This window comes from Symphalangus syndactylus, chromosome 12 (assembly GCF_028878055.3).
Source record: "Symphalangus syndactylus isolate Jambi chromosome 12, NHGRI_mSymSyn1-v2.1_pri, whole genome shotgun sequence".
Classification (NCBI taxonomy): Eukaryota; Metazoa; Chordata; class Mammalia; order Primates; family Hylobatidae; genus Symphalangus; species Symphalangus syndactylus.
Window position 1 is genome coordinate 38,881,853 of NC_072441.2, and position 14,999 is coordinate 38,896,851.

General features: G+C 39.3%; 2 protein-coding genes across 6 annotated transcripts in view; one reads left to right on the forward strand and one right to left on the reverse strand.

The window, feature by feature from the left end:
* DNAI3 (dynein axonemal intermediate chain 3) overlaps positions 1-14,999 on the forward strand; it is a 135,525-nt gene that overhangs the window by 34,154 nt on the left and 86,372 nt on the right. The gene's annotated exons all lie outside the window — the stretch shown is intronic.
* Positions 1-14,999, reverse strand: part of MCOLN3 (mucolipin TRP cation channel 3) — a 30,762-nt gene that overhangs the window by 13,120 nt on the left and 2,643 nt on the right. For 2 of the 5 annotated variants that reach the window (XM_063624229.1, XM_063624230.1), the window contains exons 2-6: positions 13,944-14,173; positions 9,838-10,005; positions 3,009-3,162; positions 1,791-1,875; positions 1,615-1,711 (exon numbers count right to left, since the gene is read on the reverse strand). In XM_063624229.1, coding sequence (XP_063480299.1) covers positions 1,615-1,711; positions 1,791-1,875; positions 3,009-3,162; positions 9,838-10,005; positions 13,944-14,171 — 732 coding nt within the window. In that variant the 5' untranslated portion in view covers positions 14,172-14,173. Of the gene's footprint in view, positions 1-1,614; positions 1,712-1,790; positions 1,876-3,008; positions 3,163-9,837; positions 10,006-13,943; positions 14,263-14,999 lie in introns of those variants that run through there. The other 3 variants (XM_063624228.1, XM_063624232.1, XM_063624231.1) reach the window with 3 other exon arrangements.

The window sequence follows — 14,999 nt, forward strand, 5'->3', positions numbered from 1 at the left end:
TGAGAGGCAGAGGTTGCAGTGAGCCAAGATCATGCCACTGCACTCCAGCCTGGCAACAGAGCGAGAATCCATCTCAAAAAAAAAAAAAAAAGATACAGTAAGATGGGAGAAATAAGATCTAGTGTTTAGTAGCACAATATGGCAACTATAGTTAATATATTTGGAATTTTATATTTCAATTTAATTGAATATATTATTCAATTAAATATAATATATAAATTTATATTTCCAATATAAATAAAGGAGTAGATTTGGAATATTCTACTTTTATATTTCAATATAAATAAAGGAGTAGATTTGGAATATTCCCAACATAAAGAAGTGGTAAATATTTGAGATGGTGAATATTGTCCCAATTACCCTTATTTCATCATTACACACTGAATGCTTACATCAAAATATCACCTGTACCCCATAAATATGTGTTTGTAAAATTTTTATTTAAAAGATGCTAATAAGAACTTTAAAAAGGAAGGCAAAATACTTTTTTAAACATACAAAAGCTGAAAGTGCAGACCTGCACTATAAGAAATGTTACAGGAAGCCCTTCAGGCAGAAGGAAAATAATACCAGATACAAACTGGGAGCTACACACAGAATGAAGCACACTGGAAATGGTAGCTACATGGGCAAATATAAGAATGTTTTTATTATTATTTAAATCACCTTAAAAGATAATTGACTGTTTAAAGAAAAAATAGGCTGGGCACGGTGGCTCACGCCTGTAATCCCAGCACTTTGGGAGGCCGAGGGTGGATCACGAGGTCAGAAGATCGAGACCATCCTGGCTAACACGGTGAAACCCCGTCTCTACTAAAAAAATACAAAAAATTAGCCGGGCATGGTGGTGGATGCCTGTAGTCCCAGCTACTCAGGAGGCTGAGGCAGGAGAACAGTGTGAACCTGGGAGGCGGGGCTTGCAGTGAGCTGAGATCGTGCCACTGCACTCCAGCCTGGGTGACAGAGCGAGACTCTGTCTCAAAAAAAAAAAAAAAAAAAAGGAAAGGAAAAAAAAAAGAAAGAAAAATTAATAACATATATTGTGGATTTATAACACATGTAGAAATACATTATATGGCCACAATAGCACAAGGGCCAAGATGGGAGAAATGGAAGTACATTGTCATAAGGTTCTTACACTGTATGCAGTGGTATAACTTGAAGGTAGATTGTAATAAGTTAAAGATGTATACTACAAACCCCAAACATGGAAACATCCATGGTGAGGAAACTAAGTAACAAGAACCCTTGGCAGTAACTTTAGCTGACAGCCAGCCATAGATTGCTGAGAGCCAACCACACAGAACCTAAAAACACCTGTTCCTTTTGGGTTTGAAAATCTATACCAGGCACTGTTCGTGGTACTGGAAATAGTAGTGAACAAAACAAGGTCCCTGCTTTCTAGAACTTATACAGAGGTGCAGAAGACATAATTAACAAGTAAACTTGTTATTATAGCAAAATAGAGCTAGATGTATCAATGTTTCCCTTATGCACATTTAAGTGAAAACATCCTATATTTTTTATCACACCGTAATCCAAGGGTATGAAACATAACCAGATAAAACAATTTTTCTTCAGACTGGAACCAAATTCAGCCTGGTCCACACTTACAGTCAGAGTAAAGTCATAACAGTCAGGGAGTTCTTGATGACGAACTGTCTGCAGATTAATGGCTTTCAGTTTAAACTGAAGCTCCACTGTTAGGAGTCTAGAAAACAGAGGTGATTTTAGTTCTGTGGCAATATACACATATAAACATAAGTTACACTCCTATCTGCTCCCCTCACCTGTGGAAGTCCAGTGTTAAGTTCAGTTTATTTTCTGCTGGTGTCCCAATGTGAAAACGTTCATCTGGCTCTACAAAGAAACACTCTGCCATAGAAAGGAACAAAAACATGATACAGTACTTAAAATAATAAATAAGACCGCATTTTGAATGGCTGACACATTTAAGATCAGTTATTCAGATTCTATTATTTTTCTGAATTAAAATTTTAAAAGCTAAATGAACATTGATACCACATGGTTACCATGACTCATTTGTTTTTAAGACCTAAGTGGCTACATTTCTGGAGTGGATGGAGGCTAGACAAAGATCTGAACTCTATTTCATTAATGTTATATAAATGCTGTCTTCGTTTTTAAGCCTAGATAAACTTTGAGTCCCTCCCCCTTTTTGTATCCTAAGCATAGGATTTGAAGCACTTGCAGTAATTACGGTAATATTTTCTAAGCAGTTTGAGGGATCCATTTTTAAAATATTATGCGCTAACAATGTTTCTTCAATATACATCCCACACACACACCAAAAAAGGAAGACAGCATTTTAGAAAGTTTTCACTTTTGGTACTATTATCAGTATCATCTCTAGAAAAAAAAAATCCTAGTGGCTGTTGTTAAAAGTATTTCAATACTTATTTTTTAACTCAATGACCTAAGCTAATATTTTAGGCATAATTGCAAATAGAACTTTGCTAAGAAGAATACGCCGTGCTATTCCATGTTCTGATTTTCATTCCTCCCCTTCAATCTGCCCCAAAAGATGCATGATAGTGAAGTGGTACTGGGGCAGGAGAGTTTTATATATACCAAGAGTTTGCAAGCATAATGTTTCACAAGCATAATATCTATCTATTAATACTTCACTGGCATGTCCTGCACAAGAGATGGTGGAATACGGTAGCTAAGAACACAAACAGCCTGGGCCAAATTTCAGCACTGCTTCTTCTAGCTCCATCTTGGGCAGATCATTTAACTCTCTGGGCCATACTTTAGTCTTCTATAAAAGGGGATAATAATAATCCTTGACTTGCTGGGTTTTCTTGAGGATTCTTGAGTTATAGTAAAGGGCTCAGAACAGTACCTGACACATAACAACTCCTATATCATTCTTACTATGTCCTAATAGCACAGACAAAATCAATGTTTTCAAAGATGAAATTACTAATTTTAAATATAAATTGAGGTGTTAAAAATTGAGGTTCTAGGTTATAGAAGAACATCACCAGTTTCAATTTCTGGATCGATGTCAAAGGTATCATTTCCAGGGTAGATGTTTCCTCGCTTGTAGAAGTGCTGACAGATTGCCATAGCAGACTGCTTGGTACCTTTGTTCTCATAAGCATGATTCCCAACGGAGACATTGTATAGCTGCAAGTACTTCAACCAAAACGAGAAACAGAAAATGGGAATGCCAGCCAGGGCAGGAGTGAAGCCATAACTCCCTCCCTCCCCACCTCTGATCCTGGCAGGTTCCCTTGGGATACAGACATTCACCTTGACAAACAGGGAAAGTGACTTGCTGCTGTGCACTAGGAAGGCAAAGCACACTCACGAATTAGAGTTCTAGATTCAAGCCTCATTTCTGTGACAAACTTTCTGACCTTCTAGTTCCTGATCTGCAAAATTAAAGTCGGAAGCCACATAATCTTTGCATTTCTTTCCTCCCTTAAAGAATTATGTTTAATTCAGGTGACACTCAATGTAAACACATATTTTATTTATCTTTAAACTATCTCCTGTAAGGTCAGAGTTCTACTTTAACACTGTAGTACAATTATTATAGGCTAGCCAGCAAAACCTTTTTTTAAGAAAGTATTGGTTTAACCTTTATCTTTGCAAGATTATAATTTAATCACCTTTATACCAATATTGCCTATCCTACTGGGTCCTCTGCATTTTTAAAAAAATTACTCTTACAAGTAAGAATCTTATGGTGCCTTGGAATAACTGTCATCTTAAATTCTTAATGGATGTCTGCAGACATGTTTCCAAAAGAAAGTGTTTTTGGAGCAATATGTCTGGTACAGTTGGTCATTCTGTCACTCTTGAAATTAACAACTTTGTGTGATCGACACATAGAAAATAATTCTGCTAAAAGATATGTGTGAAGCATGCTACGACAAATCAACAGAATCATTTCTAATATGGGATGGATTTTGAGTTGGACCTTGTCAAGGTCACTTATGAGCAGCGTATTACCATATCTGATGCCTAGTTCTCAGACCTCCTATAACTTAACATCTTCATGGTATTTGATGCAGTTGAATGCTCCTCCTACATGGAATACTTTCTTTACTTGACTTCTGGGACACTGATTGTTTCTTCTTGGTCTCCTTTGCTGAAATCCTCCCATTGCCAACCTCTATATTTTGGCCTATCTTTGGGTTCAGGCCATGACCTCTATCCACATTATCTCCACAGCTGACTTCAACCAGTCCCATGTTTCAAATACCACCTCTATGCTGACAGCTTCCAAACGTGCATCTCCAGCTCTGACCTTTCCACTGAATACCACACATGGATGACAATCTGCCTACATGATGCCTATGGTGTCTAAGAGGAATCTCTAGTAAATGTGCAAACAGAAACACCTGCTTCTTCCACAGTAATTCCCTTCTCAATAAATTATTCTGTAAGTCAGTCAGTCATGCATGACTTTCAAATTATCTCTGCACAAGAATCACTTAAAAATCTGAGCCTCCTCACCACAAATAGGACTGTGTCTCATCACCTTCACTGATATGGCCTTAGTCCAAACCACCATCCTCTCTCCCCTGGACAAAGTAAGCCTCTGCCTCTCCAATCCTCCCTCTCACCTTAGTCTAGTCTCCATCTAGAACTCATAGGATTGCTATAGGAGTGAATGAATTCATGCATGTACAGCCCTTAGAACAGTGATATCCAAAATACACCTGCTCAAGACTCTTGTTTTTACTGTTCTTCCTATCTGGAAGGTTCTTCCTTGAGATAGACACAGGCCGCATGCCCTCTCTTGTCTGCTGTCTGCTTACATGTCACCTTGTCAGAGAGACCTTCTCCAACCACCTCCAGCTATTCACTTTGCTGGCTTTATTTTGTATGTCACAGTACTTATAACAAACTGACAGATGATGCTTTTATATACTTATTTACTACCTGGCTCTTCCAATGAGAATATGACCTCCTTGACTTTGTTTATTTGTTCACTGCAGTACCCCTGAACACACACAAAGTGCCTGATACCTAATAGATACTATTTTTGTTTTTGAGATGGAGTCTCGCTCTGTCACCCAGGCTGGAGTGCAGTAGCATGATCTCGGCTCACTGCAACCTCTGCCTCCCGGGTTCAAGCGATTCTCCTGCCTCAGCCTCCTCAGTAGCTGGGAGTACAGGTGCGTGCTACCACGCCCGGCTAATTTTTTTGTACTTTTTAGTAGAGATGGGGTTTCACTGTGTTAGCCAGGAAGGTCTCAATCTCCTGACCTCATGATCTGCCCGCCCCGACCTCCCAAAGTGCTGGGATTACAGGCATGAGCCACCATGCCCAGCCAATAGATACTATTTAATAAATATTTGAGTGAATACATGTTAGATTTTGCTTATGTATATTATCATTGTCTCTCCCCTATCAAAAGCCCTTCCATGGCTTCCTGTCTCTCTCAGAATAAAATTCAAAGCTCATTGCCACATCCTGAGGGACCTGGCCCCCCGCTCCTCTGGCCCTAACTCTGCCCCCTCATACTTGCCTCCCTTGCATCTTCTCAAACATACCAAACGCTTTCCAGCTTCAGGGCCTTTGCTGTTGCCACTCCTTCAGCTTGAAATATTCTCCCCAAGATTTCAAGTCTTCAGAAAGGCATTTTCTGACCACTCTGAGACTACTGTTATTACCTTATGCTAGTTTATTTTTCTTCATAGCACTTACCATTACCCTAAACCAAAAGATTTTAGTTAAACTTGTTTAAAATCTATCTCCCCCATTAGAATGCAAGTTCCACAGGACAGGGAATTTATCAATTCACTGCTCTAACACCAGCCCTGCAGGCACACCATAGGTGCTCAAATATTTGTCAGATTAATGGTGAGGTGAAAAATTATAATAATGCAACGGAGCTCTTCATTACTAGGGCTAATCTGTGCACAGTGAGTTGGTAAACTGTTAGGATAAGATAGGTGATTATGGCACCAAGCTTTCTGTTAGCACTAGGATTGGGAAAGTGAGCCAGAATCTATGGTAATAGAAGCAAGCTTCCTAAGCTAGTAAACAACATTATGTTTGGCATATAGGGATAAAGTAGAATAATGCTGGAGATACTCAGTTTTGAGATTGTTGTTTTCCATTTAAGGTACCCAGTAGACCAGTGTGCCTAGAACATATGATGTGTGATGGCAGGTAAATCAGGAAAGGTAAGCAGGGGTCATGAAGTGCAGTCATAGCTGTGATGGGGCCCTACAACCCTCCCAGAGTCCAGGTATAATTGTGGGGCAGTCCCCACAGGAATCACCTAAAGGTCTGAACCTCCTGACCACAGAATCTTGTGTCTTAAACCTTTTAAGGTCTTGAACTGTGAAAGATCTGAGGCCCATGGCTGCAGGTACCTATTCACATTATACCTACATACACCACATAGTTACATCATATAATATATACATTAACTATATACACTATAGCCAGACTTCCTTGAGCTCTTCATATGGCTCTTTGTGCAGGTCTGAGCATCTGGCAAGAACTGGGTAATCTAGGGAAGCAGCAGGACTGTGTCCAGCTAAAGGGCAGCTCTAGAGCCCAAGACAGAGGGTTACGGGACAGAAATGTGGTATGAGATGATGGTTGGAACTAACTGGTGGAACTAACGATGGCGAGATGGCACAGAGCAGCCAAGTGGCCGAGGCCTTGGTGGAGCTTTAACTAGACTGGGCATCCGTCCCTCCTTGTCTCTGCAGCTCTGCCTTGAGAGAAGGAGTTTTCAGTCAGATTCATGGGTCCCAGGTCAGCCTTTGAGTGGTAATATAAAAACACATTAAATGTCCTTAGCTAAATGCTGTGGCACCAAAAGCAAGAGGTGGTAGGGCAGGGGGTTAGGAAAGAAAGGAAGCCATCCAGAAACAGGAATTTATAAACTATGTTTGACCTGCAAGAATAAACAATTCCCAGAAGACCCTGAGGCCTTTCAACCTAAGCCAGAAGACCAGAAGGAAGAAACAGCCTAGGGAGTGGGTGGGAGGAGAATATGAAGCTCATCTTGGATGGGCAGTTCTGAGTGCTTGTGAGGTAGGTGTCTGGCAGTGTGGGCAACTGCTTGGGAGTCCCTTCATCATAGTGATGGCTGAGGCTGGGTACTGTAGGTCGTTTCTCCAGGAAAAGGACCAAGCTTTGAGGACTGCTCAAATTTAAGAGGCAGATGAAAGAAAAGGAGCCAATAAAGCTGACCCAAAAATTATTGAAGAAATAAGAGGAAAGCCAGGAGACAGCCTAAAAAGAAAATAAGTAGGTCTCTCACATTCAAATATAGAAACATATATAATAAACAGCAGTGCTGTTATAATCACAGTATTGGATCAGAATGAGCCCTGGAGATTATCCAGTAGGGTGACATCTTGGGGCTAAACCCTTGGGGATAACTAATAGTCATGGATATGCTTCTAAGAACTGAGATGCCACTGCCCTATTTGTCAGTTCCTCTCAGTAACAATCACCTCAACTATTAAGTAAGGAAATTCTATCTTCACAGAAAACAAAGATCCTTCCTGTTTTAATAATAATTTACATTTTGGCCAGGTGCAGTGGCTTACACCTATAATCCCAGCACTTTGGGAGGCCAAGGTGGGCAGATCACTTGAGGTCAGGAGTTCGAGACCAGTCTGGCTAACATGGCAAAACTCTGCTTCTACTAAAAATACAAAAAAAAAAAAAAACATTAGCTGGGGGTAGTGACGGGAGCCTGTAATCCCAGCTACTCAGGAGGCTCAGGTGGGAGAATTGCTTGAGTGCAGGAGGCAGAGGTTGCACTGAGCTGAGATTGCGCCACTGCACTCCAGCCTGGGTGACACAGTGAGACCCTGTCTCAAAAATAAAAAATAAAATAAAAAATATTAATTCACATTTTTTTCTATTCATTTTTCAGAAGCCTGAAAGAGAACTGACTTCATTAACACTCAAAACCCTACTTATTCATAAAAATTTTGATCAAGACACTTTTATCTTCAGCTAAAAGTACCTACTGGTGCTTAGAAAAAGAGTAAATCATCTTAGAAAACAGTAGGGAATCAACAGTAGGGAGTCATACATGGAATGTATGTGTCCCTCCAAAGTTCTTATGTTGGAAATTAAACCGCAATATGATAGTCTTAAGAGGTGGAGTCTTTAGGAGGTCAACAATCATGAATAGGACTACTGGCCTTATAAAAGGCTGGGAGAAATTAGCCAGGCCATTTTGTCCTTCTGCCTTCCATCATGTAAGAACACAGCAAGAAGGCGCAAGCCCTTACCAGTGGTAAGGTAAGTGATCTTGGACTTCCCCGGCTCCAGAATTATTAGGCAGAAATTTCTGTTGTTTGTCTGTTACCTAGTCTTCTATTTTGTTGTAGCAGAAGGAACAGACCAAGACAACTAGAATAAAGCAGGTACATGCATTTCCAGAAGGAATGTGGAAATCTGAAAAAGCAGAATGGCCTAAGTGCCAAATACTACATTTTGAAGACTGAGTCTAGGTCTACGAATAAAGGTTAAGATGATTTATAAGGAATTTAATGCACTTTGGGAGGCTGAGGTGGGAGGATCACTTGAGGCCAGGAGTTTGAGCAACCTGGGCAACATAGGGAGACCCTGTCTCTATAAAAAAAAAAAAAAATTTTTTTTTTAATTAGCCAGGCATGGTGGTGCATGCCTGTGGTCCCAGCTGCTTGGGAGGCTAAGGTGGGAGGATCACTTGTGCCCAGGAGGTTGAGTCTGCAGAAAGCTGTGACTGCAGTACTGCACTGCAGCCTGGGTGACAGAGTGAGATCCTGTCTCAAAAAAAAAAAAAAAAATTTAATGAATTGTTTACCTCTTGCCTCTATCCCACTCCCCACCACCCCCTACAAAAACACCAAACTACCAGTTTAGATCAGACTAGCTTTAGAGAAACGTAATATACTTAAAATTCTAAAAACTGAGTATCTCCATCATTATGCCCTTTTCCCCCTACAAGCTATAGGACATAATTCTCTTGAACAGTTTATGTAACTTATTTCTATTACTTTAGATTTCTGGCTCATTTTCCCAAGCCCAGTGCTAACAGAAAGACTTCATGCCATAAATATGTATTTTATCCTAGCAGTTTACATCTTACTGTGCATAGACTATCTCTAGAAAATGAATAGCCATGATTACACTATAATAATTTTCTGAAGAAAAATTGTAATAATTTTGAAATGTGTTCTTCAAACTAACCCAGTCTGGGAATGCTGACTTCAAGGATGCTTTCAATGACACCTAGAGATTTAAAAATTTGGAGTCTTGAGAAAGTATTATTTATGGCAAAAATATATACAACAAACTCAGAATAAAATACAGTATTCATCTATATGAAAAACAAGTTTGTTTTTTGTTTGGCAGTTAGTCAATCTCCCAGTAAAATCATTGTCATGTATGACATAAAGGCCTTACTTTCAAGTGAATTTTTAGGTCTTGGTTGCTGTACAGACTCTGAAAAGTTAATATTCTCATTATTTGTTAAGGGGCCCTGAAAGTATACTTTCAGCTCTGAGGACTTAATGACTACTTATACCCAGGATCATAGTTAGTAATTTCAATCTCTGAGACTCCCATGCCAAGCCCTAACTCTGATTCTTTTAATTAAATCTTCAAAGTTTCTGCCTTTCTGTTACTAAACAAAAGCTTTTCTCAACTTCTGGTTTTATAAAAATTTGTTGACAATATTTTTAGAAAATTAAAAATAATTTTGTATGTGTCATTTCCAAGCAGAAATGTTCACCCTTCTCCACTTGAATGTCAGTTTCTATTATGTACATTGCCACCATTTTTCCAGTCTGTTCTTTTTCCCAAGTAAATAATGCACACACTTGATTTACCTGGTTCACTGCGAAGATTAACTGATCATACACGTCACTTTGTGTGTACACCGCATATGTGTCATCCATTCGGTCCATATATCCTTTTAGGAAAAGGTGTTTGAATGCTATAGTATTCTCTTCCTTGAAAGCTACCACCATCTGGTTACTTAGCCCAAATAAGACCAGCTTAAAAGAAAAAAAAGAAAAGGTAAGAGGTTGGAAAATGTGGGTAGAAAAAGCAGAGCAGAAGGTACAGGGGCTTGAACAACAAATAGAAGAGTTTAAAATGAATTCTCTGGGACATCAAGAAGGTTTTGCAGCAGGTGGATAATAAATTAAGAAAGTCCAAGTCCTATGACCAAACTATATTCCTAGGTCTAATCACCAAAACCATGACAGTAAGACCAAAAATAGAAAATATCCTTTCAACTCATGTTTAAAGTATATTAACATAATGTGTCCTTAATAGTCATGCAGGATTGACCTCAGCATTTTATGTGAAACTCACTTGTTCACACACACAAAAGGTTTCACTGCACTGTTGTCATGTTAACCTAAGGCCTTTCAATTATACCTAAAAGCTTACTATACAGCCGGGCGCGGTGGCTCACACCTGTAATCCTAGCACTTTGGGAGGCCAAGGCAGGTGGATTACCTGAGGTCAGGAGTTCGAGACCAGCCTGACCGACATGGTGAAACCCCATCTCTACTACAAACAAAAAAGTTAGCCAGGCATGGTGGCGCATGCCTGTAGTCCCAGCTACTCTGGAGGCTGAGGCAGGAGAATTGCCTGAACCCGGGAGGCAGAGGTTGCTATGAGCTGAGATTGCGCCACTGTACTCCAGCGTGGGCAACAAGAGCGAAACTATGTTTCAAAAAAAAAAAAAAAAAAGCTTACCGTACTCTAAGTCTCTCTTTTGACTTCTCTTCCCTCTCACCCAAACCTCTGTCTCTCTGTTCTCATACACACATGCACACACAGGCACACACACACACCACATGCTGTACATGCTGTAAATTGAGAAACTACACTCTTACTTCAATCCCAGAGTGAGGCAGAGTATATTTGATATGGAAGGCGGGAACAATGTTGAGCACCTATGTGCCATGCACTATTCCAGGAACTTTCCTCACACTAATCCTGCAGTATATTCCTAATACACCAATTTTAGAGATGAGGCTCAGAGAAGTTACATAATTTTTTCAAGTCACATCACTAGCCAGTGTTGATACAGTCAAAATTGAAACCCATGTCTGACAGACTAAATCTAGGTTCTCTCCACCCTGTCATGCTACACAAAGTAATCCAGGGTTTGATCAGAAAAAATAGAGCAGGCAAATCTTTTCCCCTCTCCCTTCCACATATGATATATGGTCTGCACCCCACACATATCATCACTCTGCACCTAACTCTCATTTCTGCAGAGTTTCTTTAATTATCCTCAATAAGATGATATCTTGATATTCTGGGGATTTTGCATCTGTTGAAGCTGATGACCAAACAGCCCCAAAGAATTCCCAAAGATATTCTTACCAGTCATTCAAATACATGAGTACCTCTCAATGTGTCAGCAGTGAGCTAGGGACTGAGGATACAATGAGAAGACAACTGGTCCCTGCCCTCAAAGGTTTAGTGGCAGACGGGAATAACAATGGCTGAGAGAAAACTGCTGTAATTCGAAGAGTAAGCCAGGTAGTGGGAAAAGAGAAATTTTTAGCAGGGTGTCTATCATTGTAAACATCTTTCTTTTGCTGCTGCAGACACAAAATCTCCAATTTAACAGAAGGACCACCTTGTTTTCCCTGAGATAATCGGTCACCATTTGCTCATCTCATTTGCTCAATTATAAAGCTGTCTTTATCTAATATTTGTTTTATTGCTCTGATATAAATTAAGGAAACATCACAATTAAGAAACCCTCAGTTCCTTTTAAAAACTTACCTAAACACCTTTTACATGCTTATTACTAGCAGCCTTAATATCTTAAACCATTGGCCAGTTTTCCTTTGACCACCTTAGTAAACATAGAAAGGTAGATGAGCTCCCTAAAAATTAAGAATTACGAACATAAATCTTAGAGAAAATAAGTCTGAGTTTGAATATCAGTTCCACTCTTCCAGTTTCCTGACTATGACAGGGTCCTTTTCCTTACCAAGCCCCTCATTGTTCTCCTCTGTGAAATGAGGACACCACTACCTACCCTCCACCTTGTTTTAAGAATTGAGTATGGGCCGGGCATGGTAGCTCACGCCTGTAATCCCAGCACTTTGGGAGGCCTAGGTGGATGGATCACCTGAGGTCAGGAGTTCAAGAGCAGCCTGGCCAACATGGTGAAACCCCATCTCCACTGAAAATACAAAAATTATCCAGGCATGGTGGTGTGTGCCTGTAATCCCAGCTATTCAGGAGGCTGAGGCAGGAGAATCGCTTGAACCCAGAAGGCGGAGGTTGCAGTGAGCTGAGATGGCACCACTGTACTCTAGCCTGGGTGACAGAGTGGGACTCCATCTCAAAAAAAAAGAATTGAACATGATGACATCTATAAAATGTTTAGCCTGGTACACAGCAAACACTCAAGTGGTACCTATTATTATTCTAAGTAGAAAATATTCATGTTCAATTGATACAGGCTTTTCCCCTTTATAAGAAACAATAGACATAAACTTTTCACTATTGAGACACACCATATTATCACTCAGAAGTTAAGAATTTCAATTTCAACTTGCCAAATATTTGGCTGAGAATTGAACATTCATTTTCAGGGTAATATAACAGAGAGAATGTCTGCCTTCAAAGTCTTGATATTGCCACTGTCTAGCCATGTGACTTTTTTTTTTTTTTTTTTTGAGACAAGGTCTCGCTTTGTCACCCTGCCTGGAGTGCAGTGATGTGATCACCACACCTGGCTTATTTTTGTATGTTTTATAGAAACAGGTTTTCGCCATTTTCACCATGTTACCCAGGCTGGTCTGGAACTCTTGAGCTCAAGCAATCCACACACCTCAGCATCCCAAAGTGATGGAATTACAGGCATGAGCCACCCTGCCTGGCCAAGCCATGTGACTTTAAAAGAGCTCTATGAACATCAGTTTCCTCTTCTGTAAAATGAGCCAGTAGGAATGTTAGAATTAAATGAAATAATGTACTGAACAGGGTAGTCACTAAATGATTGTTTCCCTTGATGCAACACCTAGCATTAGAAACAAGCAAGAATTCTACCAACTTCATATGATTGTAGAAATTGCCTTGGATCCCTAACAGTCATAAGCGTTTGTTCTCAATTCGCAGTTAAAATTAGTAATACTCTATTTTTTTAATCTCTCCTTCAATACCAATTGTTTATTTACTTAGGCATTTTTCACCAACTTAGGAAGAGTAAGTAATAATAAAAATAAACCTATCACATCTATTTTTCTCATTAAAATCTGCTTCTATTTTGCCCTTTGCTTTTAGCAAGAGATAATTTCACCAACAGGAAAACATTTTCATAAGAATAAATCACAACCAGTATATATTAAGAATCACAAAATATGGTTCCCCCTTTCCCCAAAAAAAATATTAAAAGAAGCCAAGGAAATGAGATTTAAAAGCTCCCTTTGAACTAAAAAGAGGTCCTGTGTTTCACTAGCTCCTGACACTCCTCTTCTGTTAGTTAACTTCACATTCTTCCATTGCATGGTTCTCATGATCACAAGGTTGTGAGAATCTAAGAATTTGCCTGTAGCAGGAACCCTTTAAGTTTCTGAAGAGAGAAATTCCCAGGAAACTAACTAGGAAGGAAAAGAAACTCCTAATGTTGGACAACACTAGTTTCCATGGCTTATTTAGAAACCAGCTGAACCTCTTCATTGGAAGGCAAATATTAGTTTTCTTTTCCTGAAAACTAATTAGATTATGTGACTAAAATTATAACTTAGCAAACGATAGAAGAAAAAAACTAAGAAAAAAGAAAACAAACTCACAAATGTTGAAGACAGAAGGGTCTAAGATTGTATGTGTTCTTATCTGTTACTGTTCTATATTATGCATATAGTTAAAAGTTATTAAAAAAAGAAATCACTGTCCATAGTTCTCTTTGTAATTAAAAGAGGCTTTCACCAAACTCATGATCTGAGATGCTTACCTGGATAGTCACCATTGCAATTTTTAGAATTTGTATGGCAAGTTTCCATGGTTTTCTACCTCGAGCCCAGAACTTCTCACAGGGATTCATGAAAAAAAATTTGAGTTTTCGCCTCATCTGGTCTTCTAATAGAAGCTCCTCAGATGGAGATGTATGCTGGTTAAAATTGCAGCGATTTTCCTCTTCATGAGAGCTGCAGCTACTTACAACTATCTCAGGATTTGCCATCTCTAGAGGAAAAAAAAAACAACAACAACCAACATTTCCATTTAGTGAGTAAAGACACAAGTCCATATTCTTTAATATTGCAGGAAGAAGCCCATACAGCTCTGGTTTTAAATAAGCACGATTGCTCTAAATTGCATTTTAGATGTTTACAGAATCAGTTCTAATGTAAGACATCACTTTTTTATTTGTTTTAATTACAAAGTGAATTTTCACCTAGTTCAAAGTTACCAAATTCAAGGGCTGCTCCCATTAGTAAAAGATTATATGTACACATATATAGGATGTATATATTTTCTGCCTCACTCAGTATAGTTAGAGGATCAGAGACCTGAGGACCTGGGGGCAGGACTTCAGAGGGTAGGTGGGCCTTGAAGTTATACGAAAACTTTAATATATGTGGCTGTGGACACTTTTTCCTGGGAGGTAACTAAAACTTTCACAGATTATCAAAAAATGTTTAAAACCACCGAGTTAAAGATAGCAGGGTGTAGTGTAAAGAACCAAGATTCAGTTTGGTTTCTAATCCTGGTTCCATGACTTGACATTTCTGCAATCTCAGGGAAAACACTTAGCCCTTCTGAGCCTGTTTCCTCTCCAGCAAAATGGGAATAACAACACCTACCCTTCTATGATTGTAGCCAGAATTAAATAGTTATGACTGCAGAGAGCATTAAATAAAACAGCAAACAAAGCCTTTGCATAGGGTCTAGCGCTAAGCAGACTCACCTACCTAACACCCACAGCAGACAGAATGGCTTCCTAGAAAGCCAGTAAGGTTCTTAAGGGGCAGTATGAGCCTCAGGAAACATAACTGCTGTACAAAGGGGA